Raw genomic sequence first — 17,972 nt, forward strand, 5'->3', positions numbered from 1 at the left:
TTAATAATAATAATAATAAGATTAATGAAACAACAGTTCACAATAAACGTGCTGCCATGAGTTGGGGTCCACCCTTCTTAGCACACAGTTTGAAGCTTACACAGCTCCTTTATCGATTATTCACATTTTTTCTTACAAAACTTCATAACTTTTATACATAGCGCGGTGTATGACTACATTCATAACATTGGTTTGTAAACGAGGTTACACACTCATGGGAATTAATATTTGATTGCATTACTTTTCAACATTTTGACAATATAACAGAAAACTTTTTAATAAACCTTATTTTTAAGAACCGAATTTATACTGCGAATAAAAGACACAAGTAGTTTGTAACACAAACTACAAAAAAAAGAACCTCATGATATTAAAAACTGCAATCTAGATTGTTTTTTAAACAGTAATGTAAACCATTACAACACATGCTATATATATATATCCTCTTTCTTTTTTCATATAAATATTGAAATGCTTCAGTAATGCAGATATAAAAAAGATCACATATTAGCATGCTCAGTGACACGAGAATATTAAGTCAAGGTACAAAAGCTTTGATTTGTTTATTAGCTAGAAGCCAAATAATTGTACATAAGACATCTATTCGATGCTAGTTTGAGGAACAAAATAATTCATTGAATGCATTTGTCTGGTACAAGGCTTTGAATTCACTATACCGTAATAAACCATTAGTTTTTGTCATTCTTGATCAAGAAACACAGTATATTACAAAACAAAAAGTGAAGTAAAAAAATGCATTGGTCAGTCTGTCCAACATAGAAAAATTTGTAGTACTTTTAAATTGAATACACATTTGATAATGAAACAAATACATTTTTTTGTGAATTTTTGTATTAGCAAGTAGAATAAGAAATATCTAATCGGTAGTACCACTTACACTAAAAATGCAAATTATTTTACATCAATATTTATCCAATATATGTATATATATTAAAAACACAAGGGAAATTTGTATAATACGAATTTCAGAGCATGCCAAAGATAATATGACTATAAAAAGGTATCATAAAAATAATTTAAACTAAAAACATTTTTACGTTCAAAGATTCACTCTTTAATTGTTTGTAATTTTAAGAGTTTATTCCCTTATATAAAGAATACACAGAGTAAAATTGTAAGTATTAGGGCTAGGAATTATGCTTAGATGAAGTACTATGTCAGTCATTAGTTTCTATTTGGTTAGTTTTCTATACAAGCAATATATAATATCGATTTATTCATTATTAATTTAAAAAACATGTATATATATACTCCTAAAAAATATTGAGTCTATGTCGTGCAAAAATATAAAAATTATTCAATACAATATATTTAAGGTAACAGTCTTTCATCTGAGTATGAAAATTACAAAAAAAAGTAATTATTTGAACACCCCTATAAGAATCTGATAATAATAAACGATGGATAATACAGAGATTAATTAATAATTACACACTAAACAATACACAACGCCGAACTATTATTATATGTAAATATCTATATATAAAAATATATTTATAATGGACAATTTCTCATAGTCTACTGTTAGTACTTCCAGTTATTTATTACATTAATTCTCAAACAAAAACGGGAAAAATGGAAGTATAACACAATGATATGTCAAAACCTTAATTAGTAACTGATGTTAAAAATATTTTCATTCGATTTCCGTCAATACTACTCTTTTTTATAATACTGCTTGAATAGAGTAAAAAAGCAGTAATGTTATAAAATATATGTATATTGTAATTGTACAAAGTAGGTAATTAAAAACTTATTAACAGAAACATTAAAGGCATACAAGGAAGTATTTAATAAAATTATTTTCATTCTTTATAAAGAAATAGATTTTGTTACATTTCCTATATTTTTATGATAAATAGACTAATGATAAACAATACCAATAATTATTGGAATTTTCAAACCTTATGAATCTAATTTTTATCTTATATAAGAGAAAAAAAACCAAACAATATACATGAGTAAACGATATTAGATTACTGTATTATCCATCTAAAAATTTAATTAATGATGAAATGTAAAATACCGATAATTAAGAAGTTACCTGTTTATAATTATCATGCATAAAATTCACACTTTATCTTATCTGTATAATGCCTTCATCGCTGCAAGAGTATACCCGTGGCTATTGTACAATTTCACTCTGTATACTTATCATATTCTCTTACTATCAAATATTGATCATAGTTTTTCTTATAAACTAGAGTTAATTCATATCACAATGTCAAGGCACTTAGAAAATTTATTTTTTTTTCCTTAAGCACCTATACCCCTCTCCTTTAGTCCGGCACAAACATAACACAGAACATTTAAAAGTTTGTAGTGCTATTGCTTCTGTTGACTTTTTTACCCACTATTCGAGACGAAGTTCTAGTTGGTGTAGGTCTTAATTCATAGCCTCCTGCATTCATTGTATTATTATTAATTGCTGCTACGTTTGGGGCAATAGTTTTTAGACATTTAGCAGCTTCTTGCAGCTGTTTTGATAGAATTTCATTTTTTAATTTTTCTGCATTCAATTCCCGCCGAAGTTGTGCTTTTGTTTTATTTCCAAATGGACACAGTACTCTATGTTGTATAAGACATATTGCTGATGGTCTCATTTCAGGATTTGGATGAATCATCAACTATAAACAGAAAAAAATTTCATTGAGTTTCATATTCTAATTCAAATTAAAAAAAAGAAAGAATTTGATAATGATATTACTTTAAGTAATTCGTTAAGATCACGACTGTAATGTGGTAATTCCTTTAAATTTCCATTTCTAATATCATGCCATTCTGGTCCGTTTTTAGGTAATGGACCTCCACCCCCTGCTTCATAAACAGTTAATCCCAAAGCGAAAATATCGGCTTTTGGTAAGTGACTGAAATCTTCCCGCAAAATCTCCGTTGGAAGATATCTACAATCCCCTTCTTCAACTTGAGGATTATTAACGGATGTAACGTGACCCAAATCTCCTATTTTGTAAGTAATTTCTTCTTCTACAGTTTCCTCTTCGTCGAAACCATCGTCAGCTGAATCATAATTAACTGCGAGTAACCTCTTCTCTTTGGAAATAAAGATATTTCCAGGTTTAATATCCATATGTACTAATTGCATGCTATGAATGTATCTTAAACCCTCAGCAACATGTAACAATAATTGTCGCATTTCTGCTTCAGTAAAATGCTTTTTTTCTTTTTCTAAGTTGATAATCCCATCTGCTAGACTACCACCATTACAATATTCATTTTGAATTATCATGTGATTATCTTCTGCCCATGCAGAATAATATCTTACAACGTGTTGATGTTTACCGAGTACAGCATGCGCATATACTTCGTTTAAGGCATTCTTTTCATTAATACTTCCAGCCACAGGTTTAATACTTTTCTTAATGGCATAAATGCATCCGTCTAATCGGTTAATGCATTTGTAAACGGAACCAAATTCACCTGTCCCAATTAAGCCAAGCTCATGGAACTCTTGATGATATCGTGGAATATTAGAATCTTGCAATGCTACACGTTTTGTAGCTTGTTCTATTTCGTTATCGGAATCTTCGGAATCACCGAGATCAAATTTTGGAATTTGAATATCTGGAGAACTGACGTTAAAAAAACAAAACCATTTTTATTTTAAAATTTACAGCATTATTGAATTTTTTATATTGATTTTTATATGTATACTTACCCAATCAAACTACGCTTAGATCTAGTGCGTTTCCTTGCAGTTAACAGCATTCCATTTGGTGTAAAAGGATTCACATTAGCAGCAGGTTTGTCAGATTTATTTTGGTAATTACATGGTCTAGGTTTATCTAATGAAAACAGTCTGGTACATTTAGTCGGAAATGGAGTATGCATCGTACTCTTTTCCATTAGCGTTTTTGGAGTAGCGGGAGAATCAAAAAGTCGTAATGCTCTAACACGTTTGTAAGGTGGACTACATGCCATTGATATTTTTTGAGAACATATATTTTCACGAGGAGGAATCCTAATTCTTGATGTACCTGTGAATTATATTTATTGAAACATACAATTTTCCAATTTTTCTACTCTCTCTATACATATGCACACTAAACTCAAGAACTTTTGTCAAATCTTATATTTACTGCTTTATTGGTAGTTATTTTTTTCATAGTTTTCTTATTGTTTTTTTATATTTTTTTATTTTCTTTTTATTTTTCTCTCTTTTAATTTTTTAATGTTAATCATATTTTTTTTATATAATTTGTCTTTTTTGATACCAATTTTTGACAAATATAAGCTTTGTGTTTCAAACAAAGACTTCATATAAAATCAATAGAATGTGTTGACAATAAATTACAGTATAATTACAATTACGTTTTTACATGAAAATAAAACAAACATATATATATTTTTTTTTACTTGTTTCCTATAATGAAATATGTATATTATTATTATATATATGTAATATATATATTTTAATGTTTATTAACAATAAAAAAGAATTTGCAAAAAGTCACATATAAATATTACTTATTAATCGCCATTTAAAAAGAAAATGCATAGAATTATACATACAGATACATATATCACAAATATTTGTATATATGTACATGCATAATGAAACGATTTGAGGTAATAACAGTGCACAATACTATTGTATCTATTGATTACTTCTCGACCTCTGTATATTTTCGATTATAAACAACTTAGCATGATGTAAAACAATTGCCCAACAAAAATATCAATTTTCTCACACCATGCATGAAAATATCGCAGTAACATTAAAAGGTTATACATAATTTTTTCACAAATAAATAATTAAAAATGAAAGGAAGGTCTAGAAAAACATGCTTAATATATGTAAAATTAAAAATTAAAGTACATTACATAATATATTAATAATTACACATATACTATTGACATATCATATGAAACAAACAAAAATGTAATTTCACCTCAACTATATTTTAAATGATGCAGACAATCATAAAAATTACAATAATAAAACAAGAAAACCAAAGAAAGAATTACTTAGAGTACACAATTAAAATTTGAAAAAAAAAAAAAACCAACACCATAAGATACAAGATACTTGAGTTTTGGCAATAGGATGTTTTAAAAAACAAAATTATGACTTTTAAAATTGTTTACAATAGAAATATATACAACAATAAATGAAATACCTTTAAATGTGTTGCAGTCAGGATACCAAACAAAAACATCTCGTAAAAGTACGAAAACATTGGAAACTGCACTAACCTGTCACGTTATTATTCATATTTTTATTATTATTGTGTTTTCAGATAACATAAATTTGGCAAGTAAGAAGAACGAAAGAAAACGTCGTGATAGAGTTGTTTGTTATAGCCGAGCGCGTCGCTGGCGAGCGCAGTAATGCGCATGTGCAAAAATAAGCTGAGTGACGCCGTTGCCTTGTGACGAAAGTGTAAGCTTATTACACGTTCTTAACAGTTGTATTAACTTTATTTAAATAAATATTACAATATCTATACTTCCTTCAAGTAGATTCATTTTATTCGACACTGTACTGGGACTTATCTTGGCATGAGAGATCGCTAATGGAAAGTAGAATGTAGAGTTTCATTCTAGTTATTTATGTCTGAAGTTATCTTTTTATTATCTTTCTAGATTTTCATATTGATTTTCGCGAATATTAACTAAAGTTTTGAATTGTCTTTCCAAAACGGGTATCGTTGCGTTATTTCAATGTTTCTTTTGTTCCTGTATTTATTTATTATTATTCATTATTATTCACACCAATTTTTATTTCAATAACATTTCTAATTAATTAACTCTGAGTTGTAGATGAATCACTTTCAAAGGGCATATTTTAGTCCAAATGAATTTGATTTAATAATTTGTCATTCGCTTTCTTAAAACAAATAAGATTTAATACGAAACTGTTGAAAAATGTTTGATTCAAATTATTAATTCCTTTTCTCTACATAAAATTCTATTATTGATTTCTCAAAATTAATGAAAGAATAATCGATATCTAACAGCATAGAAATAGAGAGATAACGTAATGTTGTAATCCTCTCACATTCATCACTAGAGGAATACACACCGAAAACACAATTTTTAAAAGTACTTGCTTAAAAGTCTTTCCATACAAGCATATTTAAGACACGAGTCTGTTGGGTAACCTTACTGAGCATCTCCGATTCGGCAATCAAGCAAGGCAATTAGAACGGATTGATTACTTACTTTCACTGTCACAACAGCCCATCGTATTTCTGAACAATTTTTTCGGTTGAAGCGGAGGTGAACATCCAAGATCCTCTGCGGAAGAGTCCAATATATCATCGACATCACAGCCGGAGCTGTTTGTATGACAGCTAATATTTAGTTCCTCATTTTGAATGTCGCATGCGTCGAAATGCAACTTTTGTGCAACTTCCATGTCTTTCAAATTGTCACCATAAGTTTCCTCGTATACAACCAGTTCCGTATACACTATTAGTATTAAACTGAAATAAGGTACTAATTTGTGAACCTTATCAATTACGCTTTCCAAAAATGTTCATTCAAACAGTCGTACGTACCACGCTACGTTCGTTATGGCGGGTGGCCCGATGTTACTTGGGAAATTAAAGCCGACCAATCAAAAGCCTCCTTGAGAACGGGTGTACTGGATTCGATATAATGCGTCCTCTTATTGGTTCTCGTTGCTCACAATGCTAATACATGGCAGCGTCATCTGCACATAGTTTCAGAGGGTGAAATCATTCTCGATGAAAATTCTAAAAACTTTTGTCACACTTTATTCCGCGAGTTTTCGACGAAACCGAACGATGCTTAAAATAGCCGATGATCACTCGTCGAATAAAAGAACAAAAACAAACTTTTACCTTTGCACCGATGATCTCATTCGACGTCTAAAAAACTTACGTTTCTGTAACAAATGAAACCACATGCCACAATCTTATGAATTAAATTATGTATACATACGATTACGACGTATAAATTAGAAATTCGAAAACATGTACTGAATAAAGTTAAGTTGAATAAGAATTTCGGATTTATGAATACGTTACGAATTTTTATACAAATTCATACTTTCTTGTGAATATAAATAAAGAAATGGATACTAAATAGTAATTTGTTTCATCCACAATTTTATGTTAGATATTTTATATACATATTTTTCTATATTATATATATTTCGTACATTTGTATAGCTTTGAATTTCCTAGAAATGCATAAACATCCGTTGTGTGGCTAAAATATCGTACAAACTTTAATTGATTGTAAGAAAATTTGGTGTTATTTACTATTAGTATTAGTTTAATATGGTCGTTTTATTAATTGTAGAAATGTTTTACATCTTTACAGTTTTGTTTTGATTACATTTTTAAATCGTAAGCATCAGGAAATCAAGACGAAATGATGAATAATCCGATTTCCGAGAATAGAAAGAAGTAAAAGTGAAATGTTAAGTTTAAAAGAAAAATTCAATCAAAACTAAACATGCACTGAATGTATGGTTACATATCTTTTACATTTGTTAAATGAAAACATTGAAAACTCACGTAAGGAAGGGAAAAATGTATCGCGTCTTCTACCTCTACTCAGACAAAGAGCTCTTTTCGTGAAAGAAGTTTCACGGAGGCAATGAAAGAATTTTTATCGAGCAGCTGCAACCTGTAGCGTTTGTATGCGCGACGGCTGGCTCGTGTTTGTGTAGTAGTGTCGTAGTGGTAGGGGTAACATAGTAGTTCGATGTGCGATATGATGGGAGTTTTACTGCCTTCGACGAGTTTTTTCTAAAACGAGGCTACAAATGCTTTGCAGTGGGGATACGAGGCTCCACGTAAAACAGCCAAACAGAGAGAATAAGTAGTTGTTTCTTTATCATACGTTTCCATTCCCGAAAATTTGATCATTAAAAAAAACGAGAATGACAGACGTGGGAATTGAGATTGCGGGAGATATGCAAATACCTCAACAAAAGCAAAAATCTGGCACTGGGTAATCATTAAATATATGATAGGCGGATATGATGATCGCAGATAGAATGTTAAATATTTGTTGTCTAATACGCAAGGAAATTTTACAATGATAAGAACACTGACATCTTGTTGATAGTTATTGGTTAATTAAAGTTACCATATTTTTCAATAACACTTCCCTTGTGATTACATTTCTAAAAGCTTCTTGTACAATTATTTCTTTATTACGAACATTTTAAAAAGAAACAGAAAGTTTTTTAATTTTGTATTGTTTTATAGTAATTTATGTTAATAATTCATGTACATTTTGTTATTTAGGCTCGAATTCCTACAGATACCACAACTTCCACTTAGTAACATAGGATATCCACAAGCTCATGAATGGATTGAACACAGAAAAGCTAATATCAGGCCTTGGTCTATGTTTCTTAATACAAGCAACATAAGACCTCCACCTAGTTTACCAAGATTGAGTAAAAGAATTATGAGAAATATTGAATATTTCCAGAGCAATTATTTGTTCGTGTTTGTTGGATTAGTTATATATTGTTTGTAAGGTTTATTACAGTGTATTTATTCTTTCACTTATATAGAATATCTTTTTACCTTAAATAATTCAAAATAAATATTTGATATTAGGATTACATCACCATTATTGCTGCTTGCTGTTGCTGCATCTCTTGGAACTTGTTATAAGGTTTCGCAACGTCATGCTAAACAGGAGCTTACAATATTCAATCATAAATTAACGCTAGCTCAAGTTTATTCTTTGGTAGGAATCTGTTCACTACCAATCTTTTATTTAGTAGGTGCTGGTGCAGCTCTTTTCTGGGTTCTTGGTAAATAAAACAAGTATCCTTTTGTTTAGATATAATGTAAGATTATTTATATGTAAATTTTATTTCTCAGGCGTATCCTGGTTTCTAATAACTTTACATGCAGCATTCTATAATATTGACTCAATATTATGTCCAGGAGAAGATGAACTCAATTCTTTAGTTATGCAAGAAGTGTGATCCCTATTATAATAGATATGTACTATATCAAATTTTAATCAAATTTTATGTAATATGTAGATAATATAAAGCATTATACATTATTAAAAGATACATGTATGTAAGATATAATTAGTAGAATAATATGTCAAACTTAATTTTAATGAATAGAAGTAATATTAAATAATATATATATATATTCACACTTTGACTGCCACGTCGAAATCACATGTTTCACTCAGGACGCTACGGGAGTATTTTTATTATTTAAAGCATATAATGACAAAATAATAATAAATTGATGATGTAAGACAACATTCTCCCCCAATGGACCGTTTATCTTATTAGTGGTCACGGGTGACCACCGTGGCGCCTTGGTAACAGTTGATAGCGATATATTATAACAAGGCTTCATTTATTTCAACAAACCATTCGCATTCGTTATTTCGTCGTAAGCAAAACGTCCAGAATATATTGTTGAAACATATAGAAGATACTAGTAAACAGTATTTGCTCATTCTATATATAATAGTAAGGTATGTGCACACTTCTAACTTCAATTATATGATTATAAAGCAGCATTTACGATTATTTCCTAAGGTGTATTTATAATAATATTCATAGATTACCCTTCAAAGATATGGATGCGGACACTGAATATTTTTCGAGTGCATCCGAGAAGTCTTCATCGGAAGACTCGTCTCAATATGAAGCATCAGAAGACGAAACATTCCACGTATCGCCCACGATAAGGCGGCGCCGAATCGAACCGGATACCAAGGATGAAATGGATATCGAAAATGAAAATGAACATAATATAGAGGATAACGAATGGTCAAATAATATAACACAAACTGCAGCAAGTGTAATCCCATTTGTAAAATCTAGAACTGCTGTACAGATCGAGGGTAATCAGCCATACAGTTTTTACGTTGCCTTTCTTACGGAAGAAATTCTACAAATAATTGTTGATGAAACCAATAGATATGCTGAACAATATATGCAAAATAGAAGATCCGTTCGTGTAGATAAATGGATACCAACCGACAAAAATGAAATGAGACGATTTTTCGGGCTACTAATATGGATGAGCCTAGTCAAGTTACCAAAATATGACGCATATTGGTATACCAATAACACCTACTGCCAATCTTTTCCAAGAACAGTTATGTCGAGAAATCGGTTTGAGTTGTTATTACGATTCCTTCATTTTACAAATAATCAAACGGCAAACACAAATGATAGACTGTACAAATTAAGACAAATTGTTGATATACTAAATCAAAATTTTTCTAAATACTATGATTTAGATGAAGAGATATGCATTGACGAGTCACTGGTACCTTTCCAAGGAAGTATAAAGTTCAGGCAATTTTTGAAACAGAAACGACATAAATACGGCATCAAAGTCTTCAAAATGTGTTCAGGCCAAGGATATACATATAAATTTGAAATATATTCGGGAAAAAACTTAGATACGCCATGCGTAACCCCCACAAATGTTGTAATGAATATATGCAACAATATTCTTCATAGAGGCCACACAATTTACACCGATAATTGGTATACAAGTATAAATTTAGCTGAAAAATTAATTGATTGCAATACTCATTTAGTAGGAACCCTAAAAAAAGATAGAAAGGGAATACCTGTTGACATCAAATTTAAAAAATTAAAACGCGGTGAACTTATTGCAATGCAAAATAAGAAGGGGATTACAGTCCTCAAATGGAGAGACGAGCGTGACATTTTTATGATTTCGACGAAACATTCGGCTGAAATGGTAGAGGTCCGCAAAAAAAATTATGTTTGTGATAAACCAATGGTAGTGGTAGATTACAGCAGAGGAAGATGTGCTGTAGATTTATCAGATCAAATGATAGCATATTCTACACCACATAGAAGAACCCTCAAGTGGTATATAAAATTAGCTTTAGAGTTATTGTTTACATCAATTTCAAACGCGATGATACTCTATAAACAAGCAACAAAAACAAAAATCAAGGTATCAGATTTTAGAATGGCACTTGCAATGCACCTTACACAATGCCACTCACCAGAGCCGTCAGATATACTTATTCGACAAAGGTTGCGACACGAAATGCAGAAGAAAGAAGGGCAAGCGTACCTGGCACGAAAATTTTGCAGAGAGTGCTATAAAAAAAATGTTAAACAGTTAGGGTCAAAAATTGCTAAGAATCGCACCAAAAAGGTGACTACCTATTGTCCAGATTGTATTGATGAGCCACATTTATGTTTAAAGTGTTTTAACACAGTGCACCGTTAGATGCAAGATATATTCCCATTTCTTTTTTTTTTTATTGATGCTCTAAGTATCTTCTATTTGTTGGTTATATTCAAAATGCCCTAATCACCAATGACCACCGTGGCGTCACAAGAAGAACCATGGCCGGTCATATATGAGCAACATGGCAGTCAAAGTGTTAAATGAATGATCTTTATATATAATTTACTTTGTTACAAAAAGTACCAAAGAATAATTTTGTACTACTACTATTGCAAAATAAATATTTCTATTTGTAATAGGAAGTTAAATAAAACAATGAAATATTTGTATTAATTGTAGCTTTCCAAAATCCCATAATTGTAAAAATATTTTTAATGATAGTCTCATTTCAACATTCGTTATTGAAGAAAATATTTAATATGAATGTATCATGAAATATGTATTAGAGAATTTATATTTGATTGTAATGTATTATAGAAACGTCGTTGCTTTTTATTTAGTTTGAAGGGATGAGATGGTATTATTAACTACAAAATAGTTCGATAGGAAAGCTTTTTATTCGCTAATGGATTACAGACTTTTTCTCGGATAAATGAAATAGGAACTTTCTCTAACTGTCGCTGATTCCCACACTAGCGCAACCAATTAGGCATTTAATTACTTTTGTTGCACATCGTATTCTCGACATCCTTAACGCGCTTCAAAAGCGGAATTTGTTTATCACTGATATATAAGGTATGATGTATATCAGTGTTATTTATCACATTTAGTGATCCAGGGTAATTTCTCCTTGGCCTAAGGCATGTGATGTGGTTTCTAATGACGTCTCTGGTTGTTTTTGGCCTGTGATCACTAGATCTTCGACGAATGGGCCATTTAGCCTGGATGCACACCGACGTCGAGCGACGTCCGTTGCGTGATATCCTTTGTAGAAATATATGTATTTATGTATGTATTATCGTATACTGAAGTGACGCGCGTTCTTAGTGCGAGCTCTTCAACATAGATACATATAATTCTACACAGACGTTACGCAACACGTCGATTCGACGCTCGTGTTGTCTCGTCCGTAGAAACTTGGGATTAATGACTTTTGTAGATGCTATTGAGACTGATAACAAAACTTGAACAAAAAGATACATACAGATGAGACTAATTGAAGCGACACATAAAAAATAGTTTTCTTAAAAATAGCTTTGCTGGCCCGTATGTCACAAATCATATTGATTGTTGACACACCAAAGGTTTTTAGTTGTACGTGTCTTTGGTCGCTACAAATTTAAGAATTTATATAAATTGAACTGACACAAACAAGTGGAGGTGACAAATGGTATCAATTTATATGGACTACGTGATCATTTAACACATTGCATACAATACAATACATACAATTGCACACATGTGTAGTGCAATATATTAATACAAATCATGAAATTACATCTTCGTGATTATATACATTACTTTGCATTTATTCAAAAATTAAAATGCTAAGTATGTTACTTTTGTAAAAATGCACATAAGTTAACTAATTCATAAGAAAGAAATCTGTGTAGTAGTAAATCAAAGGTTAAAAATACATGCACGATACGATTATATTGTGACAATTTCCTGTACCATATCTGTACAGCATCCGGAATTAAAGATTTCTAATTGGAACATGGAAATTCTGTAAGCATACTAATATATTTTAGTTAGTGCTTTTTACATAGAGAATTTTGTAAACATATTATAATTAGATATTGTATAAAATTAATAATAAATCATCTTTTCTTGTAAAGTTGGAATAATTTGATATAAATTAGATAAATTTTAATATAATCCTTTGTCCATTTTAATAGCTTCATTAATACTATTCATTGTTTTATTCATGTCTTACTTTGTGACATGTATTTCATTCTTCAGTTTATCATAAGATTATAATATCCAATCGAGTAAAATATTTGTAATGTACATGTTATGTGACACTTTTTTTATGAATATATAAATATTTTTTATTTGGCTTGCATGTAGTATACGTTGTTAGATTCAAATAAATAGGATTTGAATACTGATCAATTCAATTCAAAATGGAAGAGGATGATGAAGAAATTTCTATACCATGGATACAAAAAGATAGAAATAATACATCTGAAGCAAGTCTTTATCGATCGATACCAAGTAATTTAAATGCAGAATCTATACAAACTTTGTATCAAAGTGTTCGTAATATCTCATCATTAAATAATGCTACAAGTATGAGCATGAATAGTATGCATAGTGCAATCTCCCTACAAGATATTGAGCGATCATATAATGATGATTTATCAACCCTTAATAATGGAACAACAATTGATGGTAGTTGTACAGATTTAAGGAATAGTAGAAGAAGTTCAAAATCGGTAAATTTATAACTTTTTATTTTTATTATATTTTTATAACTTTATTATTTATACTTAAAAATGAAACTGTGTTAATCATGAAATAATAATTGTTTTCTTCAGATTTCAAAATGTGGAACAGCTTTTAGTTTATATTTTCGTGACGAAGTTCGTACAATTGATTTTGTAATTGTTTGGGATGAGTACAATGTGGAAGCTCAAACATATCGCTGTACTGAATATAGACGTGTAAGTAAGTGTATAGTGAAGAAATAATATTCTTTATTTAATATCTATTTTTAATTTTTAGGTATTTGAAAAGAATTTGGAGAAGGAAGGTTTACAGTTAGAATATGAACAGGCAGAACCGAACGGTCTTCATTTTATAAAAATTCATGCACCTCGAGAAGTACTAAGACGGTATGCTGAAATATTAAAACTTAGATTGCCAATGAAGGAATTACCTACCGTGTTAATTCCTGAAAGTCGTAGTAACGCATTAATTAAAGAAGTCAATTCATTATTCAAGAGAATTATGAAAAAATATTATGTAGACCAAACAATATTTCCAACTATGAGACATAATTTTACGGCTGTTTATAGCCGCGATAAAGAGTACTTATTCAGTTTGGACTCGCCAAACTTTTTTACTGCCGCAACACGTGCTAGAATTGTACAGTTTATTTTAGATAGAACCAGATTTACAGAAACCAAGGATGATGATTTTGCATTTGGGATAGAAAGGTTGATTTCGGAAAAAGCATACATAGCCGCATATCCTCTTCACGATGTAAGCCATATCTTTTTGTTTTTTTCTCCGAATTTTTCAGTTTTAAATTTATTGTGATAACATCTATTTATGTCAAGTTATAGGTACATGCTTATATTGTCTTTCTACATTATTAGTGTCGTTAACAAGTAGGGACGGCTATATCGTAATATCAACAAGCTTTATTGTTTTCCATTCGCTTATTTCGCGCCGTTCTTCACATCTCCAAAACATTGAATTATCCGTTGAAATCTTTAAAGAAAGAACGACAATATATAATTTATGGTTTACCCTTTCATTTCAAATGTAGTTGTTCTATGTGGATTTATATTAAACAGAAAGCAGTTTATAGGATTTCCGTATCTTATCGTGTTTAATACGTTTTTATACATATATTTATATAGATAGACAAATTATTAAGGGTGAATTTTCAGGTATGTAAATATACTGAGGTTTCTTGAACTTTTATTGTCCTTTTGTTCATTATCATCTTCAATTTATATACGACAATAAACGTTTATGTTCGTATCTCCTTTTATCTATAAAATTCCGTTAGCGATCGTAAGTGAATATTTCGTTAATACACCACATATGACTATTACTAAAAATGCTGAATTTATCTTGATTATAAAACAAGGACTAAGATATTTTATTGAGTAAACAACATTTTATACTTTTTACTATACATAAATTTAAGTAAATGTACATTTAAAAATTTTCATATTTCATGCAATATATATTTCAAACAAATTTAGATATAATTCAGATAAAAATTTATTTAGAACATATTTTAATTAATAAAATTTTTTCTTATTTTCAGGGGGATTTACAAGCACCAGATTCTATGAGGTATCTTTTATACAAAGAATGGGCATGTTTAAAAAAATGTCTTCACTATCAACCATTGGATTATATCAAAGAATATTTTGGAGTAAAAATTGGACTTTATTTTGCTTGGCTCGGATTTTATACACATATGCTGATACCTGCTAGTATCGTAGGCCTTTTATGCTTCATATACAGTTGCGCGACTTTGTATTCTAACGAACCAAGCGAAGATGTTTGTAATGGTAAGGGTATCATTCAAATGTGTCCCTTATGTGATCATTTTTGTGGATATTGGGATTTAAAGGAAACGTGCTTACACGCAAGAATTACGTATTTGTTTGATAATCCATCAACCGTGTTTTTTTCTATATTTATGTCATTATGGGGTATGTAATAGTATTTTTAATAGCTATACACATGCACAATGTAAGTTTCATTATTATTTTTATTATATTTTATTAGCTACATTGTTTTTGGAATTGTGGAAGAGGTATTCAGCAGAAATAACTCACAGATGGGATTTAACTGGTTTAGATGCTCAAGAGGAACATCCTCGTCCTCAGTACTTAGCACGTTTAGCACATATAAAAAAGAAATCGCTCAATATTATTACAAATACCGAAGAACCGAAAGTTCCCTTTTGGAAAATGAGAGTTCCCGCTACGATTCTCAGTTTTTCCGTCGTTTTATTGCTGGTTTGTAAATATAGAATATAAAAAAGAAATGAATTTAATAATTACGATTTCTTTTCAAAAAATTTGCTTTTTATTTATGTTTTAAATTATAGATTGCAATAGCAATGGCAGCAGTGTTAGGTGTTGTTTTATATAGAATGTCTGTTTTAACCGCCTTAAGTGTTTATGGACATCCTATGGTAACAAGTTATGCAATATTATTTACAACAGCTACTGCAGCTAGCATTAATTTGTGCTGCATTATAGTATTTAATTGGGTCTATGTTTGGTTAGCTGAATATTTAACCGAGGTACTTTAATATCATAATAACGATATATCTTTTCCTCCGTTTTTAAAAATATTAAATTTTTCTTTTTATTTTTACAGATTGAACTGCTTCGAACTCAAACTGAATTTGATGATAGTTTAACATTAAAAATATATTTACTCGAATTTGTTAATTACTATGCTTCCATATTTTATATAGCATTTTTTAAAGGAAAATTCGTTGGTTATCCGGGAAATTATAATCGCTTTTTCGAATATCGACAAGAAGAATGTGGCCCTGGTGGCTGCCTTATGGAATTATGCATACAGTTAAGCATTATCATGATTGGCAAGCAGGCTATGAATACAATATTAGAAATGTTGTTTCCACTATTTTACAAATGGTTAAATACTTTAAAAGTACATGTTGGGATGAAGACAAAAGATGGGCAGAAAAAAGTTACTACTCGGAAATATCTTCAATGGATTAAGGATTATAAATTGGTGGACTGGGGTCCAAGAAGTTTATTTCCTGAGTATTTAGAAATGGGTAGCGGTATTATATTTTTAAAACTAGATATATATATTTATATTGCCTACTTAAATTTTAATATTTTATATATTACAGTGTTACAATATGGATTTGTTACTATCTTTGTTGCTGCATTTCCGTTAGCACCATTTTTTGCACTGTTGAATAACGTTTTTGAAATGAGATTAGATGCCAAAAAGTTATTGACAATGTACAGAAGGCCAGTTGGACAACGTGTTACAGATATAGGCATATGGTTCCGTATTCTTGATTCTATTTCTAAGTTATCAGTTATAACTAATGTAAGTTTGTATCTATCTATAAAGTATTCTATGTAAACAATATATAATTTTTTTATACTCATAATTTGAACTTTTTAGGCATTCATTATAGCTTTTACTTCTAATTTTATACCAAGACTAGTTTATCGAATAACTGTCTCTGATAATTATTCTCTGGAAGGATTTCTAGATCATTCTCTCTCCAAATTTAATACAAGTGACTTAAAAAATGGTACTGAACCATTTTTACCTTCTCACGAGCAGGTTGAAATATGTAGATATCCAGATTATAGGGAACCTCCTGAATCGCCAAACAAATATCAATATACAATTATGTTTTGGCACGTACTTGCAGCGAGACTTGCTTTTATTGTTGTATTTGAGGTATTGTTATATCATCAATGCAAATTTAAATTCAAAAATCAACTTTAACAACTAACAAAATCAATCTTTTCCAGAATGTTGTTGCTTTGGTCATGATATTCGTGCGATGGTGTATCCCCGATATCCATCCAAAGTTAAGGGATAAAATTCGACGCGAGACGTATATAACTAATGAAATAATTATTCAACAAGAAGCACTTCGTGCTCGTGAAAGTTCCACTAATGATGTAGAAACAAATCAACATATTACATTAAATGAAAACACGAATCGATGGAACAGAGTCATAAGAAATAGTTTATCTAATTCTGAATTTGATTTAGAAGTTCATGGAAGTCCTGTATCACCGACTAGTACACATTCACGAGTTGGTCCTGCCGCGTTATAACCATTTTGCAGACCAAATTAACGAAATCAATAAAAAGTAATAACTGTGATGCTAGTCACATCTACATATATTGGTTTCATTAATCTGATTTCCAAATGAATGTGTTTGAAAAAATTATTTAATAGAAATATATAAAAAGTATAACTAATATTAATAATAAAGAAAAATAAGAAAGATGATATTTAGATATATATGATAATAATTTATATATATGTTGATATTGAAGCTGTCATATATTTTTATGAATAATTATTTAAAAAGAAGGAAGTATTTTTATTATAACAAATTTTGATATTTTATA

The 17,972-nt window shown here is 30.0% G+C and overlaps 2 protein-coding genes across 12 annotated transcripts; one reads left to right on the forward strand and one right to left on the reverse strand.

Annotated features, from left to right (window-relative positions):
* Positions 1–141: 141 nt before the first annotated feature.
* LOC117241797 (wee1-like protein kinase) lies at positions 142–7,666 on the reverse strand. 7 transcript variants are annotated; one of them, XM_033507925.1, is made up of 7 exons: positions 7,530–7,666; positions 6,849–6,892; positions 6,543–6,697; positions 6,205–6,467; positions 3,698–4,016; positions 2,729–3,611; positions 2,331–2,648 (listed from the first exon to the last, which is right to left on the reverse strand). In XM_033507925.1, exons 4-7 carry the CDS (start codon positions 6,398–6,400, stop codon positions 2,331–2,333), a joined length of 1,716 nt encoding a protein of 571 aa, XP_033363816.1. In that variant the 5' UTR covers positions 6,401–6,467; positions 6,543–6,697; positions 6,849–6,892; positions 7,530–7,666. The 7 variants fall into 7 exon arrangements, with proteins under 7 accessions (XP_033363821.1, XP_033363816.1, XP_033363819.1 ...); XM_033507928.1 differs by having other exon boundaries at positions 6,889–6,892; positions 7,530–7,652; XM_033507929.1 differs by lacking the exon at positions 6,849–6,892 and having other exon boundaries at positions 7,530–7,659.
* Positions 7,667–7,670: 4 nt separating this feature from the next.
* Positions 7,671–17,850, forward strand: LOC117241794 (anoctamin-1). Of its 5 annotated transcripts, XM_033507922.1 has the most exons (13): positions 7,671–7,968; positions 8,268–8,501; positions 8,589–8,788; positions 8,859–8,959; positions 13,673–13,798; positions 13,860–14,339; positions 15,139–15,532; positions 15,609–15,841; positions 15,934–16,131; positions 16,209–16,638; positions 16,717–16,922; positions 17,001–17,285; positions 17,360–17,850. In XM_033507922.1, exons 1-13 carry the CDS (start codon positions 7,898–7,900, stop codon positions 17,669–17,671), a joined length of 3,270 nt encoding a protein of 1,089 aa, XP_033363813.1. In that variant the 5' UTR covers positions 7,671–7,897; the 3' UTR covers positions 17,672–17,850. The 5 variants fall into 5 exon arrangements, with proteins under 5 accessions (XP_033363813.1, XP_033363809.1, XP_033363812.1 ...); XM_033507918.1 differs by lacking the exons at positions 7,671–7,968; positions 8,268–8,501; positions 8,589–8,788; positions 8,859–8,959 and adding exons at positions 11,757–12,860; positions 13,203–13,570 and having other exon boundaries at positions 16,209–16,644; positions 17,360–17,671; XM_033507921.1 differs by lacking the exons at positions 7,671–7,968; positions 8,268–8,501; positions 8,589–8,788; positions 8,859–8,959 and adding exons at positions 11,758–12,860; positions 13,266–13,570 and having other exon boundaries at positions 16,209–16,644.
* The last annotated feature ends 122 nt before the right edge of the window (positions 17,851–17,972 follow it).

The sequence above is a fragment of the Bombus vosnesenskii genome, unplaced genomic scaffold (genome assembly GCF_011952255.1).
Source record: "Bombus vosnesenskii isolate JDL3184/JDL3185 unplaced genomic scaffold, Bvos_JDL3184-5_v1.1 scf7180000016261, whole genome shotgun sequence".
NCBI lineage: Eukaryota > Metazoa > Arthropoda > Insecta > Hymenoptera > Apidae > Bombus > Bombus vosnesenskii.